Below are 20019 nucleotides of genomic sequence, written 5' to 3'. Positions count from 1 at the left end.
CACACATCGTATCCCAAGGAATAAATGGCATGCCCAGCATCTTTTTCCTGTCAGCACTTTACAGATCTTATTCCTATTTGTAGGTTAAAACAATGCTACTGAGGCTTGCAAAGCTCCACTGCAGCAGTGTAAAAGATAAAACAGATGGACAAAAGGATAACAATGTCTGTACTAAAATCTGTTGAAGACACCTCTTGTGTTTTCCGATGGAGTGAACCATTTTATTGTGGAGCAAACCATTAACTGTTCAGATCTTAAAAAGATACACAGCATGTACCAAATATGGTTTGTCTAAGCATGAGATAACCATTTATAAAAAGAGACCAACCTCAGACCTTTCCAATCCCATACACAGAAGTAATAACATGTAAAAAGGAAAGCCATACTCAGTTTCTTGGACTTCTAGTAACAGAACAAGTAGATGCCCATTGATCAGGAGCCCATACTGCTCTGCTTATTACCTGTCACGTTGATATGAATTATATTTATTCTGAATAAAGAAGACACGCTCAGCACGTGTCAATCTACACTGCAGGGCTGTACAAAGCAACATTCTGCAACCCAGAAGCTCAGTTTGGGAACAGCTTTAGAAATAATCAGTTGCAGATGAAGAGGCTCAGAATACAGGAGAGGAAAGAGATGAACCACAGTAACAGCTTAGGGTGCCCAGCGTGCCCTAAATGCAAATAATTTCAAGCATGTCAATAGCCAAGAGATTCTTGATGCTTACATTTGACAGTGCAGAGTAGTGCTTCCACAAATGTTGAAGAAAAAAATTGCAAAACCAAAATCTATACAAACAGACTCTAAAAATTCAAAAGGAAAAAAGTGCAAGTCAAATGTCTTTCAAGAGTTTTAGGCCTTCTGAAAACTTGAATAGATTTCCCTTTAGCTTTTGATATATCAGGAATTTCAACAAGACTAGAAAACCAAAGAACAAAACAACATAAAAGATGTCCACTAGCACAGATCATTTATTTATACACTAAGTTAAAAAATACAAATATTTTATTACAAAAAGTTTATCAAACAACTGTATACATACAGTTCATATTGTTAAAAGCCAACATGTCAATTAATACTTTATGTACATTTGATTAATAATGTCATACAATTGTAGAAAAGCATCACTCAGCAGAAACTGATTTGGCATTTGGAAAGTAGTTACCACCCTGGGCTAGAAGAGACAATGGATATAGGATTAAAACATATATATGTTACAATAAAAATACATATTTGCTGTGATCATTTAAACCAAACGGATGCTTGCTTTCTCCAAGAAGAACCAGAAGTGGAGATTAAAGTGCACATAACCAACGCATTAATAATTCTTCAGCAATCCCATCTATCATTCTAGATGCTCTAAGCACATCACAGTAACATCAAGGATTTAGGACTTTACTTCGTGGCTTAAACAGGAAGATTTATCTTAAGAGAAATTCAGCTTTCTAAGCTGCATGAAATAACTCTGGTGTACAATAAGATGAAGTAGAGTACAGAAAGTTAGAAAATGGTGTGTGGTCAAAAAGTCTAAATTTTCCCAGATATATGATTACTGGGAATATATTTACCTTCTGAAAAAAAAGATTCATAGCATTTCATACAATTGTGGACCAAACAAGCAGAGCATGCAACAGTATTTACATAACCATCCTCGCAGTCATTCTCTGTGGGCTACATTTAACACAGGTTGGAGCAACACTGTCTATTTTATGCATACATTTTGTCAGCAATCTGAGGAAGAAGAAAAAAAAAATCACCAGCAATTTGTTTACTGTTGAATAGGGTCCTAAACTAGAAAAGTGCTCCTCAAAAAACCTAGCTCAAAATACTGGCTTTGTCTCAATACAAGCAATATAGTACATCTTACAAAATATAACACAGTCAGTACTAGCAGAGCTGTCAAGGGCAATAATTTTAATAAATCGGTCCACTCTGGACAAAAAGAATGCTTATGCATGTTACAATCTATTCAGAAGCAACAGCTGAACAGGCTAAATTTACATTCACAAGAGAAGCATGACATGTTCACTGAAAACGAAGTGAGTTGCTGGTAATTATGGTTATCATTTTTACCACATCAACTGGTCACCAATGGAAAAAAAATTCTTGTTTTTTCATTTTACAAATATGAGAAGTTCTGAGCCATTAGACTTGAAGAGTATACTTCGTATCTTAGGCACTGGACCCGATCTAGAGGTAAAATATCTGTTAACATGATTTAACATCCTCAGGTTTCTGAAGGCCATCCATATGACGTTTACATACAGCACTACACATACACACCAGATACTGCCATAAATTTATGAGGAATACAAAATGCTGTTGAGTACAACTGTCATCCCATGGCACGTCAAGCATGGCAATGCCACTTGCTCCATATCTGCTTAGCAACGGTCAGTTGTGGTTATGTTTTATTGAATATTTTCCTTTCTGTAGCTGAGAAATATACAGCTTGGACTTGCTTCCATCCGGTCTTTTAAACCAAACTTCATCATGGTTAATTGTTGTAATTATGGCACTAGAGGAAAAGAGGGAAGAAGGGTCAGAGGAAGAAAAACAAGACAGATTTAGAGACCTTATAAACTAAAAAATAATTCCAAAACTGCAGCTGTATTTCCATGCAGTAAATGAAAATATGCATTAGTTATGCCCAAAAGATATCAGCTCCATTTTAAGTACAGTTTCAAGGCGGTTCATTTTTCAGCCATCTATCTATTTTCTTCTCCTGCGAGAAAACCCTCAACATGTGCAAATGTTTTGTTTAAAAGAGCAATAGTCACTCAAAGAAAAAAACAATAGATTACCCATGGTAAAAAAACCAACCTGTTTTAAAAGACAAAATTATAAATTACTTTGAATACAAAGTATCCAGAAAAAAAATTAGACTGAAGCCCAGGATTTAAAGCAGAAAAAGTATTTTGCTCTTAGTGATTATACCAAGACCATAAGAAATAAAATTAAAGCCTGATTTAATCATTCTTACATAGACCCTGATTCTACGCTCTTTGTGGTAAACCTTAAAAACAGTTAACACAACCCCCTCCCTATAGCCCCTGGGGTGGGGTGGGGGGGGAAATCGTGTAGCATTGATGGGCAAAAAAAAAAATCCAAAAGGCTCAAAACCAGAGATTAAAACAGTTAATGTATTGAATGTGACAGAACTCCTTCCAAGAAACTCTTCAGCCTTAAAAGTTGCTGAAATATTGAAAGGCTGGGAAAGTTCCACTGCATGCTTGCTCTATTAAGCATCAGCTTTTGGCATTTGTCAGACACTGGATATTAAGATTTTTTTTTGGCCCAGCATAACATTCTGGTAAACTAATTCAAAATTTGTAAATTCCAGAAAGAATACATAGTTTACTAAAATATCTTCCTGTTTCAGCCCTGAACAAAGAGCAAAATCACCAAAATCTGTTCCTCTTCACCAAACAGAGGGAAGAAGCAGCTAGTTTTACAGTAAACTCCTCTTATATGAAATTAAAGTTAATTTTCCTGGGTGGCTGAAGAGCATATTTAATCAACACTGTGCTTGGATTGATTTGCCCCATTCAGTAAAAGGTAAGATATACATTTAATTTTAAATATTGTTTTAAATATACCCACTCTTTAGAATTTATAAATATTATCCATAGAGAAAAAATACATTTAGATATCTTAAACAGTCAGCCAAATTTGCATTGTAATATTTACACAGTTCCCAGGCAGAACCTTTGTGAAGGAAATACCTGAAAAAAGGTTCCAACTCTTTCCTTTGAAAGCACTAATCGACTGCTACCTTCAAAGGTATAAAAATGTTTTACCATAATTAAGTATTTTCAGATGGGCCAACAGATTAATTCTCAAAGCAACAAAACCCCAAGACACTTGAAAAAACTTACTAGTTTGTGAATAGCCTTTGAGCAAGAGCAGAAATTGTTGTTGAGATCCTAACTTCACAAACATCTCATCACCTTCAGTGATGTGCAGCCTTTACTAGCCTCTCTCTGAAGTCCAACATTCAGCCTTCTTTGATAATGCCCGACTTCCAAAGTGAACTGATAAATGTTACTGAGGTGGCAGTATTTCCAAATAAGCCTCCTTCTTCAATGCCATCATCCTACCTATTGCTTAACATGAATGTACAGAGCTGCATAAACTGAGTAATCTTTACCTTGTAGGACATTCATCTTTTTTATCAATGCATATCGTTTGTCCACGTCCATACCACTCGCCATCATAATAAAGTCTTCCTTCTTCAGACCTAGCACTATGTAGATGCTTTTCTAATTTCACAGGTGCTAAAATGATCAATAAAAGTAATTTAATAGCCTTGGAATAAGTCAGTTAGATGTTTAAATAAACTTTCATCAAGTTATCTAAATAGGACAGACTTTTTTTCCTTTTCAAAAGCAGTCTCTCTCTTAATAATTGCCACAAAGTAAGAAAACTGGAAGCAAGATACCTTTTTTTTGCAATCAGATAAATTAAAAGTTACATTTCCATTTTCAGATACAATCTACTTTCTCAACAACCTTCATATCTGTGATAAGAATTTTAAAAAATCAAGTAATGCAATGTAGACAAGACTTCAAATGGCAGAATCCAAAACCTCATCAGCACATAACCACAACATGCAAGTTGTAATACATTGCTAAAGAACTACACCACCTGCTTGCCTTCTCTCTATTTTCCTCCTTACTCACCACCTGAAAATATTTCATTTTACCTAGCATTAATGTGCTTCTCACCTCAGCACCAAATATCAGTTATACTTCTTCCCCATAGCTCTACTTTTTCAGGGTTGTGGCTTGCAGTAAAGGTGAGCAGCCTTTAGACTGCACTCCTAAGCTTCAGACGGTCTCAGTTTCTGTACACACTAGCATAGCTTGCTAATATTAATTGCTGTAACCCAGTTTTAGAAGTCTGGATTTTTACTATCATCAGCAATTGAGCTACAAGTACCAGCACCTGAGAGAGGGGAGAACAAAAGCCACATGGCCCAGTTACCTCCCCCCATCCTTCACCACTATAATGGGGCTAAAGGAAATGAGATCTGCCTCGATGCAGTTTGTGCTGTTGCACACAGCAAGTCCTGTCTTGTGAAACCAGACAAGGTTTACTCACGTTCTGCCTTTACTCTGTGTGGCCCCAGCGTAGCCATTGCCTTGAAACACAAAAGAAAATCAGTCATATAGTCTTTTTCTCTTAACTGCCAGCTTTAATTGTGAAATTATGTGCAGCGTAGCTCAGGATACTTGCTTTTACATGCAAAACCCACAGTCAGAACAGATCTAAAATAAACGCGCGTTTAGTGGTGACTCAGTAACTAAACAAAACAGCATCTTGACAGTGAAGAAACCCCACCTTTCTCCATTAAGTTTAGATTTAAAATAACTCAGGAGGCTTTCTCAATTAAACCCTCAAAACTGCTGTCAGGTAATTCCATAAAGAAAATACAAAATGACATTGCCTCATTCTGAAAAACAAAATGCTATATGAACAACCTACTCTTTTGATTTGTATGTCATAAGCTCTCAAATTTTCTCTGATGCGAACTCTAGATCACATGTAGTATTAGAGTATTAAAAAAAAGCCTCTGAGAGTATTTTTGGGTTGTTTGCTTTTTGTTTTTAAAAATTATTTCCAGAAAAGGCAAAATCCCCAGTAGATTCTGAGTTTGTTGCTATTGTTTAAAACCATGTTACAGGACAGGAAAGAGACTGAGGGAAAGCTACTTTGTGTCTCAAATTTTTATAATATTGTTGCATCACAGGATTATGATGCAATAGGAAAAGTCAGACAAGTTCTCAGGCATCACATTTTACTACTTGTTTAGGAAATATGGACAGGTGTAAAGCAGGATGGAAACTGACTCAAAGCCTTTTTCCCACCAAGTTTTTGAATTCCCACAAGCAGTCTGCTACTCCGTGAGCTGGGAAGCGCTAGGGTAACAGGGGAGATTTTCTGATTGCACGTGCAAGGCAAGGATAAAGTTTCGGTACAGCAAGTTACTGTAACAGGATGACAAAGATCTGTAAAGAGCACCCTGCACTTAAAAGCTGGATTTATTTTTTCAAATACATCAACAGGTCAAACAAATTTATTGTTCTGCAAACCTCAGTTCTCTTATAACCTGGGAAAACCACAGCATTTCAATTTATACCCAAAAAAAAAAAAGGTATAAGGAGAGGCTGAAGCATAGAAATCTTCAAAAAATAAACTATTTATTATGTGGAAAAAATATCATAAATATATATTTTTAAAATCTAAATTTAAAACAAAATCCTATCAAACTATCCTATCATAGTTTCTACCCAGTTACAACAGACTGAGAAAGCAGATCCTCATGGCACAGGCTTTAGGCTCACTTTATCATGGAAAATTACAGAATACCCCTTCTCGAGATAATCTCTACTACTACTTCATTGTATTCCTCTGCATGATTTGGCTAGAATCAGAAAAAGTAGCAGTAACATAGATTGAAATGGAATGATTAGCTGACTACTGAAACAAAAATTCTTTAGAGTTTCAGTCATGTACAAAACACATTCACCTATTTTAAAGAGGCAAAAAGTCTAGATAAGAACTCAGATGAAACCCACAGCTACTGGCATTCATCCTTTCACCTTACCTTCCTTATTGTCGTCCAGTCTTCAAGTATATCAAGGTCCTGTAACATATAAACTATATAGGGGCGTGGAAAAGTTAGGGAAAATTCTTTGAACAGCAATAATAAAACCAATGTTTGTAGAAGGGTATTAAGAGCTCTTTTCTGCCAATGTTAAGCACAAAGAATACCTACATGAAGCAAAAGCTCAGCAGAAATAAATGCATCTTTGAATTATGCAACCTAGAAGTACACTGTAAAAATTAAGAGATAAGTAATAGTATGCAGGGGATCAGACTACTGGCATTAAACATGAGGATACGACAAACACTTGTGATATAATTATCCCATCCCTAACAGTTCCAAAAACATTCCATTAATGAATAAATACTACAAATTACAATTAAAATCCATTGAAATTTCAATATACCACTGCAAATCAGCACCTACACTAGTAGCCTCTTTAATAAAAGCATTAATTTTACAGTATTTTGTATCATATTTCTTTGATAGAAAAGTGGAGACAGTACCAAATCTTTGAATATCAAATATCAAACTAAACCCAGGAAGTGGAAAGGCATAGCCCCTTCCATGAACTATAAACAGCAAAGTAAAAATTGTGTATTACAACACATGATCTTCAAAATCAAACACCATATATTGGACAGCTATTCCATTACAACTGTCTTCAGTTTTTACTTGGTGTCTTCCCATTTCACCTCTGAAAAACAAGTTTAGGAAAAGCTGCTATGAATGTTTAAAATCTAAATCTCTTAGAATGGGATATGAGAGCTTAAACATATTTTTCATTTGAAATTTTAAGAATCTTTAGCCATTTTCATATTAGTTTTTCTCAAATAATTACAAATCAAAAGCCATGTAAAATTTTTAGGTATTTGCTTTAAACAGATCTGAGTTCACAACTATTTTAAAATCATAAACAAAAATAGAGCTAGTTCATTTACTTCACAGCTGAAAGGGCTTTCAGCCTTATGACTGCCTGAAATTGCTGAGATTTTAGACCCCATACTAAGTTAGTATTTGCTGTTTGGAATGTATTCTAAAATCGCAAGGTAGTTCATAACTCACAGAATCTGATGCTATCTATATGGACATCCTGAAGAAAAGGATGACCAAGAACTAAAGAAAATATAGTTTCACACAACCTGGCACTGAAATTGCTACAAGGAGTAAAGAGGTTGATGAAGCCACTTGTACCTCCATTGATTTGTATCACTTGCCTTTTAAGCAGTAGTTAAAAAACTTCTCTACTAAACTGAATTTCTGACACCTCCTAATGGAAGAACAGTTGTTACTAGGACAAGTTATCCATCTGGGATGTGTTCCAGTAAATCAACCACCCTGAAGGAGAGTGTCTCAATGATAACTTTTTTTGAGAAACTTCTTTCCCAGCTTCTCCTAATGTTACAAAATCTTGTGAATGTAGCAGGACTTTTTTCAGTAGCTTAGCAATTAAAAAAACACCTTTTGTATCATATACTGTCAATACTTAGAATTTAGTCTCTTTTAGGTAGCCTCTATGATTCTGCCAACTTCTAAGGCACCACATCTCTATCCAAGAAAAATTTTAGGCTGGGGGGAAGGAGTAGAGAGAACATTCAATATGCAAATGCATCTCCTTCTTTCTCTAGAGAAAGATGATACTCTTAGGTGTTACGCCTTAAAAAGTTTCAGCTGCACTACATGCTTATCAACAGCTATGAAGAAGTCATCAATGCAAAATTCTGAAATACTACAGTCACCCTAGAGAACCCCGAACTGACAAACACACACCTCTGCCAACCACCTCAATGCTTGGAATTTTAAACTTTTAATCAAAGAGGGTTCAAAGTCTATGGAACTGTTAAGAATTCTTGTAATAAATTGAGGTAAAGGTGTCCTAGCATGATAAGCAAAGCTATACATGAGAAGTTACACAAGTCAAGCTACACTTTGCAAGCAGTGCCTAACATTTTTCTGCTTTTGCCTTGTAGCTCAATTTTTTGAAGTTAGAAAATTCAACTTTTAGAAATACTATCTATATGAAACTAGTAGTTAGATAAGAGAATCTTAATTTCAATTTTCATAATGGGATGTGTCAAGATGGTTTCTCTAATCTGAATTAGAATACCATCTGCACATGCAAAAATCAATACTGAGAATGCACTATCACTTTAACTTGTTATTAAAGACATATGTAACAAGACTAGCTACAGAACAGTAAGCACTACTTGAAAGAACAGTGATTTTAGTAAAAGGATATCTGAAACAACAACAGGTTTCTTCTTATCTGGACTAAATGGATCCTTCCTTTTCTTCCTGGACTGTAGCTCGTCGTTCCATAATTCTGAAAAGACATAATAAGAACATTCTATGAATCAGGAACATTTACATGTTTAGCTCTTTTTACAGCAGAAAACATTGCCCAAAATTGAAACATATAATTTTTTTTTTCTAGTGACATGCTGTTTCTGAACAGAATGAAGGTGTTATATGATTATGTAGTCATAGATTAATATTCTCAAAACACAGAAGGGATGCTGACAAATTATGAGACCAAAATTTGTTTTAAGCTTAAATTCAACTCCCTGTCCAAAGTCTACAGCTGAATCCCATTTTGCTGGTAAACCCGAAACTCACCAGACATACTGTGTCCACTCTCAACTAGCCAGTAGCTACTAGAAATTTTTTTAAAAAAAGGTAACAGTGTGTAAACAAAACCCCAGCAACTTTGAATTTCCATCCACCTGAGGTAATGTCAATGCTATGTCTGTCTTCTTCAAGTCTTCTAATCTTCTCTTCTAGTTCACTTTGTACAGTATCATACAACAGAAGCTTTTCACTCTATAAAAAAAAAGCAAGAAATTACTCATTTTTATGTGACTAAGTTCTATCTTCTAAATATATACAACAATTTAAAGCCTCAGTGGAAGGAAAGTAAGAATAGCTTTAAGGTGAAAATTGTTCAGAAGCTATAATGCATATGACATTTCCCTCTATCCACTTTCTTAGAATGAGATTCTAGCTCCTTAAAGACAGCACACTCACTTGGCATAAGAGTAAATATAGTTACCAAGTATCAGTACCAAGAATAACTAAGTATATAAAAGCATGCAGCTAGATCTCCAGAATAACTGTTTGTTTTTTTACACAAATACAGTATTTTCCTTTTGGACAGCAAAGATTTATTAATAATAAATAACCGTAAAGGAGTGATCTCTATGCCATCTTTCCTTATAAATTAGCATAGCTAATGTTTTCATGGAAAGCTTTTTATTAAGATGCCTCCAAAATTAATAAACCTGCAGTAATTTATAGAACATTATATTCTATTACCACAGGATTTATAACTGTCTACTTTCATAGATCTGAAAAACGCATTCCCACAGAAGAGAGAACTTACTGAGCATGTAAAATAATCTGAACAATCTTGTGAAAGCAAAATTGTCTACCTTAAAGCTGTGAGAAACACCTTTAAAGCATTGCTTTAGAAAAGTTAGCTAGTTTGTTCTTTTAAAAGGCATTTTCTTAGCCAAATAGGTTAACACAGTATCGTCAATGTTAGGTGTATCGTTAGCACTTTTTACATACAAACAAAACCACACTCCAATACAAACTTTGTCCTTTCTTACTTTTCTCTTTTCCAGCTCTTAAGTGTTTCAGAACAAGAAAATCAACTTTGTAGTAAACCGCTCTCAATTATAGTCCACCATATAGGACTGACAGCAAAATTACACAGCACTAAATAGACCAGTTGCCCTTTTCAAACCAGCACTGAAAAACACTAAACTCTTTAACAGCTCTGGAAAACAGAGGGCTTGGACTTACTCACTGAAAAAACAGGTTAAGCAGCACAAGTCACTATGTCTAGCCATTTGTTACCACGTCTCTGCCAGAAGCTGCAGTCCCTACAGCCAAGTCAGCAGATGTTTGCAACACAACTGCTCCTGCCCATAGCACATGTATCAACAGCAAGTTACCTTTACCTTCATCCAGCTAGTATGCTGGAATGAAGCAAAACAGTTGAGGAATAGACAAAACCAAAGAACCCTGTACTACTAAATGGCTCTCATGTTTATCATTCCCTCCAAGTTCCAAAGTATTTAAATTCCAAAGACCTTCTTTCATATATTTTTCAACCCCTAACTATAAAAAAAAATATTCCCAGTGGAAGTGAAAACACCTCTTACATATATAAAAAATGCCAAATGAGCATTGTCTGCCCTGAGGCCATTTTAAAATAAGATGGTGTTTGTGTTTAGACATCTGTTTTGCTTCAAGCATTCAGTGACAACTAAGGTGTGAAGAGCTGTTACAGGCATCAGAGGCTTTATGGCTGAACAGTTGTATTCCAGTGAAACACTGAATCCACACGCAGCACTGCTGACCCTAAAGAGCTTTTCCTCCACACGGTCCTTATTGGATAGTGAATGTTTGAGTTCTCAAAGTTTCACAGTAGAAACATAATAGCAAAACATGAGAAAAGACCATCCTAAAGAGAAATAACATATAGCCAGAGCAAATCATTCAACCATAGGTGAGAAACCCTGCAAATCTTACAGGATTCTGTCCAGCCTCAGGAGTATTCACAGGAGCAAAGACAGTCAGATAAAAGCAGTCCTCCTTTATACACTTATCTTTCCCAAGGCAGCAAGAGAATGGAAATTCTTTTAAAAGCATGCATGCACATTCTTGTTTTATTGGTATAACAGGAGTCACAGACTTGAGAAATATAGTGAACCACTTGGAAAACACCTTTAAGCAACTGCAACAGGGGGCTGAGGAGAATTAGGATGCAAACCTCAGGATCTAAGCAGCTATGCTACAGCACTGGACATACACATACTTGAGTATTTATATTACAGTATCCAGATGCTTAAACAGGAATACTTATGTCCAAGGAGAGAAACTGTAACTGTTTCTGAGATTACAACTCTTATCACTAGCTGTCCAAGGCATCTTAAAAAGACATCATGACTATTGTTCTCATTATTAAAATATAAGATTTTTTTTCTCTAGAATGATACCAGATATTTTAGTCACTGTTCTTGGTAATCTGAACAACCTTTTATAACAAAGGTAAAAAAAAAAATCATGAGGGAATCTGTTAATAGAAACTTGTTAATGAAAAATATGAAGCTTTGGCTTTGCATAGAAGTATAGCTAAACTAATTTAAAGTTAATTTTTATCTGCTTTATATAACCCCTTACATGGGTTTAAATTTCACAAGGCAATTGCATTCAAATAGCAAATAACAGCAATAATAAAAACACGCACTGAACCACTGAACTTGGAAAGCATGACACACAGTAAAAGTTAGATGACATCAGCTATCAGTGTAAAATAGATGGCACAACCTCACAGTGCTGTCGAGAGGCTTGAATTTCACATTCATACTTGTTCTTCACAGACTCCAAACAAAGCTCTCTATAGATACCTGTAATTAGACAAATTACAGCAATATTACTTTCTTTAGCTAGTATCCGATTTCAGAACTCTCTTTTAATATTGCCCACAAGTCCTCAGACATGTACATATTGCAAAATACAGATAATATTATATTAGGCACTTAGAGGGGCTGGTTGCTTTACAGAGTAAAAATATAAACAAGTAATCCCTTAATTCTGGAGAGAGGAGGAAAAAGAAATGCTGTTTTAAAGTTTTTCTCCTATCAGTTAACAGATTACACCAGTGCTCATGCTAACTTTACAAAATAGGTTTCATTCATATTTCTGAAAAAAATTGTCCTGCATAACCTCAGTTTTCAAAACCATGAAGTACTAAATGGCCTATTTTCTTATTAGAGTTTTAAATTATGTTTGGGAGTTTTTAGATAGCTAAAAAATTGAATGAAAGAACAAGCTTCTACAAATTACCATTTGGAGTAAGGCTTAACTTTATAATGCATGACCTTAATAAACCACATTAACAAGGCTGTTCTATTCTTAGAAATAGCCACCATGAGATAGAAAGGATACTGTTTCTGAGTACTGGGAGTATTTCTTATATATTTCTGAAAATGTGTCTACTAAAAAGGCAGCTTAAAAAAATCTGAAAGGTATCTGAAATGTAGTATCTGGCAAGCATACACAGAACTTGATTTAATAAGTTCAATGCATTTGACACAAAACACCTAAACTGTTCCAGATTACCATCTTGAGGAGTTAAGTTTGCACACATGCTGGTGCTTTTTAGCAACCAAAGAACTCCAAAAAACAACCTCCCTTAGAATTCAGTTGACTATAAATTAATACAGTACAAGAGAAACAATACCATTACCAGCAATTCTTCTGAAAAAGAAACCACAAAGTATTATGTCAATCATCTTTCCTCTGTGAAGTCACTTTTGATCCAGGATTCAAAGTGGTCTTTTCTTACATCTATGTTATGCTGGCTTTTTTTTAAATATTTATGGCTGACTGGCATATCTAGGTGTACCGACTATTATAAACTCTGCTTATTTGCCTGAAATTGAGCAGTATAGGTCTGAATACTTCTAGAAGACAGTTGTATTCCTGACTTGCTGAAATAGTAAAGATCCACATTTTGTGTGAATAGTGCTCAGTGCCTTAGAAAGCAGAGGAATACAGGTTTCTTTCTACCACAGATGTATTTATACCCATAGCTCAGCTTTTCTTCTCCCTGTGCCTTCTTCCTCTCTTTCAGCTAGAAGCAGATCCTCAGGAGCTACCTGCTGGAGCTCAAGCCTTGCTACTACCTGCTTCAGTCGCGGCTCACACAGGGAGAGCAAACAAGCCTGTTACACAGTTTCTTGCTTTCTCTGGAATAATTTTATCAATTTCATTGAGATTGAGCACAGAAGGAAAAAACCCCACACCAATCCAAATTTCTAGTCCCAATTTCAAAGAAACTTTGAATTTATTTTTTTTTTTTTACATTGGAACATGGATATTCAGTGCTGCTTAAGACAAATCAGAAGAATCCGTAATATTCTGCCTATCCATACCCACCTACATGAAAGCACTGACAGACAGCCACACTGAAAACTGAAAATCAAAAGCTTGGATTAGAGTTGCTTTTACATCAAACCTTCTGCAAGTTCACCTGCAAGCCCAAGCGGGCTACTTAGAATTAGTCAAGTAGATTTGAGTTAAGATCTTAAAACCCAGTTCTGGGTCACCAGCTGAGAAAAAGCATTATGGAGAAGACCAGGAGGGAGAGAAATTCAATAGACCAAAAGATTGCAAATTCTCTCTGTAGGCTGAAGCCAAAAGTACTGATGAAGACATACTGAGTAGCACTGAAGTAGCACTAGTTTTATGAAAAGTACCAGTAGGCTTGCCACTCTCCAGTCTTCTGCACTGTGCTTCTGCTGAATTTCTTGGAAAAGACACAGGCATAGCTCCTCTGGTTAGAGAGATCACAACTGTCTGCCTTTTGGACAGTTTCCCTGACAGTCTGTGTTAAAAGCAACCCTTAGACAGCTGAATTAATCCCAAAGGAGTAGAGCTGTAACATGAAAAGAATTTACAATAGAGAAGTACAGAACTTTGTCTTCCTATAATACCACCATTGCATATGACTATATAGTTGTATCCCAGAAGAAGATAAAAGTTCTTGTCTGCTTCTTGTATGAGCATAAAAGCCTATCTAAACTTTAGTTTTAATAACTAAAATGCAGTTTAGATAAAAGCTGCTAAGGACAAGAGTTTTCTCCTTCCCCAGATGGAACAGGAGGATGAGAGCAGAGGACTAGAAGAGATACAGACTAGAAGAACAGGAAGAACGTGACCATCTCAAGATGATCTGGCAAGAGCTTAATGAGATAGCACGTACATATGTCTCCATTTTGACCTTGACCAGGGTGCAGACTTGATTACAAATCCTCTAATAAAAATTATTACTGTTTTTCATTCTGTAATTTTGTGCTTACAACACGGACAGATATTAAATGAAACATAAAAAAGCCGTATTTTTAGTGTGATATTACGAGGCAACTCATGCAAAGAGGTAAGCAATCTATTCATTTTGACCTGAAAAACATTTTACATTTAAAAATATGCCACAGTATGTCTAACTTTAAAACACACTCCTTTAACATTTATGAAGAAAAAAGAAGATTGACCTTAAAATGCACAGTAAGTTTATAGTGTTGAAACAGCAATACTCATTCTATATTCCTACCTGCCACCTTGGTTCGGATTTGCATATTTTCTTGCAAAGCTGCCAACGGTTCTAAATATTCAGGTGCTTTTCCAGCTATCACCTCTTGTAGTTTTGCATCCACTTGGCTTAATCTTTCTTTGTAAAGTCTTAAAATAATAGAAATAGAAATATGCATTTTACTTAAAAGCAAACACAAGTTAGAGGAACTATTTACAAAAGAACTATTCTGCATCTCTACGTTAATGTTACGGAACACCCACTGGAGCAAAGCTAAGATTTGTTACCATTTGAATTTTCCAATATTTATCTTATTTTTGAACAAAGTTCCTCCTGTCTGTTAAGCCCTTCTGGACAACATGCAGACAACCAGAAGTGTAGAAGGTACAGAGAGGTTGTGGAGTCTCCTTCTCTGGAGACTTCCAAACCAGCATGGATGCGTTCCTATGCAACCAGTCTGCTCTGTGTGAACCTGATTTAGCAGGGGGTTGGACCTAATGATGTCCAGAGCTCCCTTCCAACCCCTACCATTCTATCAGTCTGTAAAGATAAAATGAAATTTATCTCAAACTCTAAGGAAGAAGAAAAAAAAAAATTGTATGGCTGTTAAGAGGATTAAGATGGGAGTGGGAGGTGAATCAACACGGAGGAGGCCAGGAAAGTGTGTTACAATACATAAGAACAATATGGCTTATGTCATGGGAAAGACAGACATTCTGTGAATAGAAATGCCCATTTACTTTCATGTTCACCAACCTGCTCCCACCCTACCATAAGCCAAGGAAAAAGAGAGGCAGGCTTTTACTGAAGCCACCCTCATTTCATTTCCTGTGAAAAGCCACGCCTTGCATGCTGTCACAAATATCACGGGATAATTTGTAACTGACATCTTCCAGTCCACCCAAAAGGAAGCATATTTAAGATATTTGTATTTTACCTAAACTTCATTCCTTTGATAAAAGCTGATATCTACTAACAAACAATGAAGAAATCTGCTTGCATTTTGAAGAATTTAATGTAATATCAATTACGAGTATTTCAATCACAGTAAAGCTCCACTCTTTATAACTGATAAGTTAAATATAGTGTTTAGTAATAGAATCATCAATTTAACCAGCTTTTCCTGTTCTCATTTACCTTGCACCCCACAATCAAATGCTGTAGAATTAAGGCAAACATGTACAAACTCTGTTGTATCTATTAAGAACACATCAAATGTTATCTGTTTACACGGATAAATGTATCTTTGTAATATCTGTTTACACAGTTAGAACAGATGTCTTTGGGACAGGGACCCTTGCTTAAAATGTATCCATTAAGTAATGAATTAGGCAGGAGAAAGTGCATGTATACTGACACATCAAGGCCTCTGTGAGAAATACTTCCTGTTCACCTGCCACCAGCCTGCTCATCATTTCACTTTGATGACAACTCCATAGCTCAAGCATGTGTACCCAACCTAGCAACAACCAGTGATCTGTTCCCTCCTCCTTACCCATGAACTGTTAGAGTAGGATACACACACAATCTGTCCTGCAGTCAGCTGATGTTGACTAACCATGTCGGTTGACATGGCCTGCAGCTGACCCAAACCCATCCTGCTGGGCTCCATCGTTAACGTGTGTGCTACACACACAATGGCTACACAGAGCTACAGCAGAATTCTTCAGCTAGAACGTGTGCACAGCACGCCACTGGGTGGGTCACTAACGTGGCTACACAGCAACAAGTTCCAGCTACATCAGAGCAAGCAGCTATGGACCAAGTGGTGCTAGCCCTTGGTACCACACAGCAGCTGACAGATTAAAACTTTATCTAGTACTTTCAAAATGATATGCCTAACATGGATAATGGCTATCAGCCATTGTAAATCCTGCTTATCTCATCGCTTCCAAATTCAGTTTCCCTGAAAAGGAAGAGGAGGCAGACTCAATCAGTTCATCATCTCTGCTACTGGTTGTGTCTAAACACCTCACTGTTTATGCATTTTATTAATTCTTTCCGAATGTTACCATGTGCCTACTCACAGCTGCTCCTTCCTATAATCCTTCTTCCATCATCCTAATGCTCCTTTCCCAGTTTCCCCTCCACCACAGTTCTTCCAGCCCCTACAAACACCCCAATCTCTCAACTGACCAGTGTCTACACAATATCTTCCTCCTCATATACCACAGCCTTACCATCTCACAAACCCCATTTGCAGTCCCTAAACCCCCAGAAATACTTGCTTCCTTCCTCCCAAGACCACCCTCCTTCATATTTACTCCTTAAAGGTTTGTTTCCACAAGCTGTTTTCAGTCATCCCAACTGCCCAACAGATGGAAGAGTAGGAGTTAACTCAAACGCTGGCCATTTTTCAAATGCCAAACGAGTCAGTACCGACTGGCTCCACTACTCATCAGTTGGCTCCATTTCCCAGGTTGCTCCATGCTCAGCCCAAAGAAGAACAGCACGACAAACAGTCTTCTCTAGATACTGCCTCAAGAAATTGCTTGTTGGGCAATTCTTTCCAGCCCCTATTAGATAGGCCTCACAGTGTCCTGTTAGTCAAAGGAAGTTGTAGGTCTCCGTTATGTAGCAGAAAGAACGATTTCACAATATAAACACGCATCTGAAATGTTACAACAACTGACTAAATTTTCAGTTAAAAAATAGCCCCAGAAATAGACAAAGTCACCTCACAGTTTCACTTGTCAGGTACCTGATTGAGTTAGTTGCCAAATTACCACCAATTTAAATTGGAATAGATGTGCTTAACTTGTCTGGGCACAAGTGAAAAACAGTCATCTTAAACTACATACAAAAGACTGGCTCCAATATAAATGAGGTTCACTTCTGAGTAACTGTGGCTATTGATTTCATCTCTTCTACTTACTAGGTCTTTACTACTGATGTAGATATTATGGCACACTACAGAGAGAGAGCTACCACTATTCGCCTTTTTTTAAGTATGGCTATCTGTCTTGCTGTAACCACAAAAAACTTTCATTGGCGCCAACTATAAAAACTGCTGTGATACCCTGAAAAAAAAAACCAACAACAACTAATTTCTTACTTAGCAAAGATAGTGCTTGGGTCTGTCCCACATATATAAAAGCATGACAAAGATCCTGAGCAAATAAATAAGTACACCAACACCCCAACTTTCCTAAAATCACAACTTCTTTGTTCTGCTAATTATTTTGCTGCAATAGACCTACATCAGCCTTTTATAGCAATACTTCAAATCCATTCCTACAGCAAAACATAAAATAAATAAGCAAATAAATGTATTCTGAATCAACTGCCTGTAAATAATTTCAGAACTCCCAATCCTTACTCTTGTTCGAGACCAGCATCCACTTATAGGAAAGACAAGAAACATCAGCTGCCCCAGTATTCTCATAGAATGGATCTGCAAACAAGGCACTTAAAACATTAAAATACTTACTGATCTTTAAGGTCTGTAAATTGCTTTTCAAGATTGGACATTTCATCTAAACACTCCATTCTTCTTCTTTCACAGTCCTCATCATCCATTTCTAAGAAAAAAGAAGGTAACTTATTTTGAACAATGTAGCATATAAACAAATAAACTGGATATGCTGTTTCTAGTGAATTTGAAGCAAGCCTGAATTTTAGCCATGAATAGATTGTCCATTATATTAATATCATTTTATAACAGAATACGAGAAATTACTTGCTAAACTACAAAGCACGAAACTTGGATCTAATGCTACAAGAAACCCCATAAACGGCAATTCTTCTTCCCCAAAACAGGTAAAAACAACGCTGTAAGACTCCAAGAGGTTAAATTTCAAGATGGATAATACAAAATGTACCTCAAAATGTGTGAAACAGAAAAATGAAACATTGTACATCACACCAGAAGAAAGGCACCATTAAGCATGAAGAGTTATTTGCCACCACTGAAAATTAAGGTTTATCCTGAGTTAGTACGAGCAAAAGTAATCCCTGGAAAGCAAGTACGGTTCAATGTTACATTTGTCATACAAAATTCAAGGGTTTGTTCTATTAATATCCATTTAAAAAAAAAAAAAAAGTAACACAGTTTTGAAAACAAGTTTCATCATATTCAGTTGGGAGATTTTTTGAAGCAGAAATTTTAAATTTTAAGGCAGAAATATCTGTAGTTCAATTACTGACCATTTAAAATGACTGCATGTCTAATGAAACACTCCTTAACCTACAAAGCCTGGAGTTTTGCAGAAACATGACTTAATATGGTTTTACACAGCAAGAGTAAGCAACATTAATCTCTTTCCACAGTTTTTATTTTAATTTATATTCCTGAATTTTCTCTTAATTTACTTAGTGAACATAATGTAAAGTATAATAAATACCCACTTTTGGGCAAAAAATTTTGCCAGTTGCCATAGAGAGATATCTGATGTTACCAATCATCAGTTGCTATCTCCAATGTCTTTTCTTAAAGAGTCAAAACCAGAAAAAGTAAGCTACAAAATTCTTGACTCTTTTTTTAAAAAAAAAGGAAAAAAAAAAAAAGGCTTTTTTGTTAAACAACATTCAGAAGTTAGAGATGTCCCAGAACTCCTTTATAGCAACAGTATCTCCTGGAATTAGCTCTCCACATATATGGTACCACTGACCAATTATCACCATGCAGCAGACATGCAGAAGAAGGGATGGCCATGCAGTTCGGAAACAGAGCTGGACTGATGCAAACAGGGCAAGTGTTTGAGAAAAGGGGCTATCATAAGGAGGTATATCCATCTAAGCAGTTACACTGTCAAGAAAATTCTAACTACTGACACAAAGGCAAAGCAGGATCCTGAATCAAGCAGAGACAGCCTGGACCCACTCTTCTAGACCATAAACAACTTAGAGCCTTTTGTTTCTTCCTCACTCACATTTTTCCAGCAGAGACTTTTAATTGCTTTATGCTGTCTCCTACACCAGCTACAGAAAACAGCATGCAAGTCTTCATCCTTACTGTTCTGCAAAAGAGGATGGCAATTTGCAAAGGTGATGGGGTGAAAGGAGCAGCTCCAGGGTCCACATAGCTGCTTCAGAGGATTTGGTAGCAGTGGTGAGAGTGGGGAAAGGGAGTATCAGGCTGTTAAGAGATACTACTTTATTTTAAAATACTGTTCTCAGAGGTAAGGCATATCTTGAATCCCAGAACAAGGAAGGTTGAAAATCTGATTAAAGAGCAAAGTTTTATTTGGCTATCCAATGTAATGCTCAAGCCCAGATTCACTGGGCAACTTTCAGCTTGTCCAGGTTCAAGGAACGTTGCAGTCATGTTACTCAAGGAGTTGTCTAAAGCATTTGTGTGCTATAA

At 36.3% G+C, this 20019-nt stretch overlaps 1 protein-coding gene across 1 annotated transcript; it reads right to left on the bottom strand.

Annotated features, from left to right (window-relative positions):
• Window positions 1–956: 956 nt before the first annotated feature.
• Window positions 957–19585, bottom strand: BRMS1L (breast cancer metastasis-suppressor 1-like). Its single transcript, XM_008943461.1, has 10 exons — window positions 19564–19585; window positions 18145–18235; window positions 14736–14863; window positions 11948–12027; window positions 9337–9433; window positions 8853–8936; window positions 6614–6678; window positions 5107–5146; window positions 4154–4280; window positions 957–2521 (listed from the first exon to the last, which is right to left on the bottom strand). The coding sequence occupies exons 2-10, from the start codon at window positions 18231–18233 to the stop codon at window positions 2398–2400; spliced, it is 834 nt and encodes a 277-aa protein (XP_008941709.1). The 5' UTR covers window positions 18234–18235; window positions 19564–19585; the 3' UTR covers window positions 957–2397.
• Between the last annotated feature and the right edge of the window lie 434 nt (window positions 19586–20019).

The sequence above is a fragment of the Merops nubicus genome, unplaced genomic scaffold (assembly GCF_000691845.1).
Source record: "Merops nubicus isolate BGI_N331 unplaced genomic scaffold, ASM69184v1 scaffold14437, whole genome shotgun sequence".
In the NCBI taxonomy this organism is placed as follows: Eukaryota; Metazoa; Chordata; class Aves; order Coraciiformes; family Meropidae; genus Merops; species Merops nubicus.
Note: the sequence above shows the minus strand (reverse complement) of the source record. Positions and strands in the feature narration are given on the sequence as shown.

What these genes read in the sequence shown, in the direction of transcription:
- BRMS1L (XM_008943461.1), bottom strand. Translation starts at nt 18,233, where the DNA reads ATGGATGATGAGGACTGTGAAAGAAGAAGAATGGAGTGTTTAGATGAA. An exon ending in CCTCTCGACAGCACTGTGAG is followed by an intron (nt 9,434 to 11,947) that starts GTTGTGCCATCT and finishes TTTTTTTTATAG; the next exon opens with AGTGAAAAGCTTCTGTTGTA. An exon ending in GAAACCTGTTGTTGTTTCAG is followed by an intron (nt 6,679 to 8,852) that starts ATATCCTTTTAC and finishes TAACTTTTCCAC; the next exon opens with GCCCCTATATAGTTTATATG.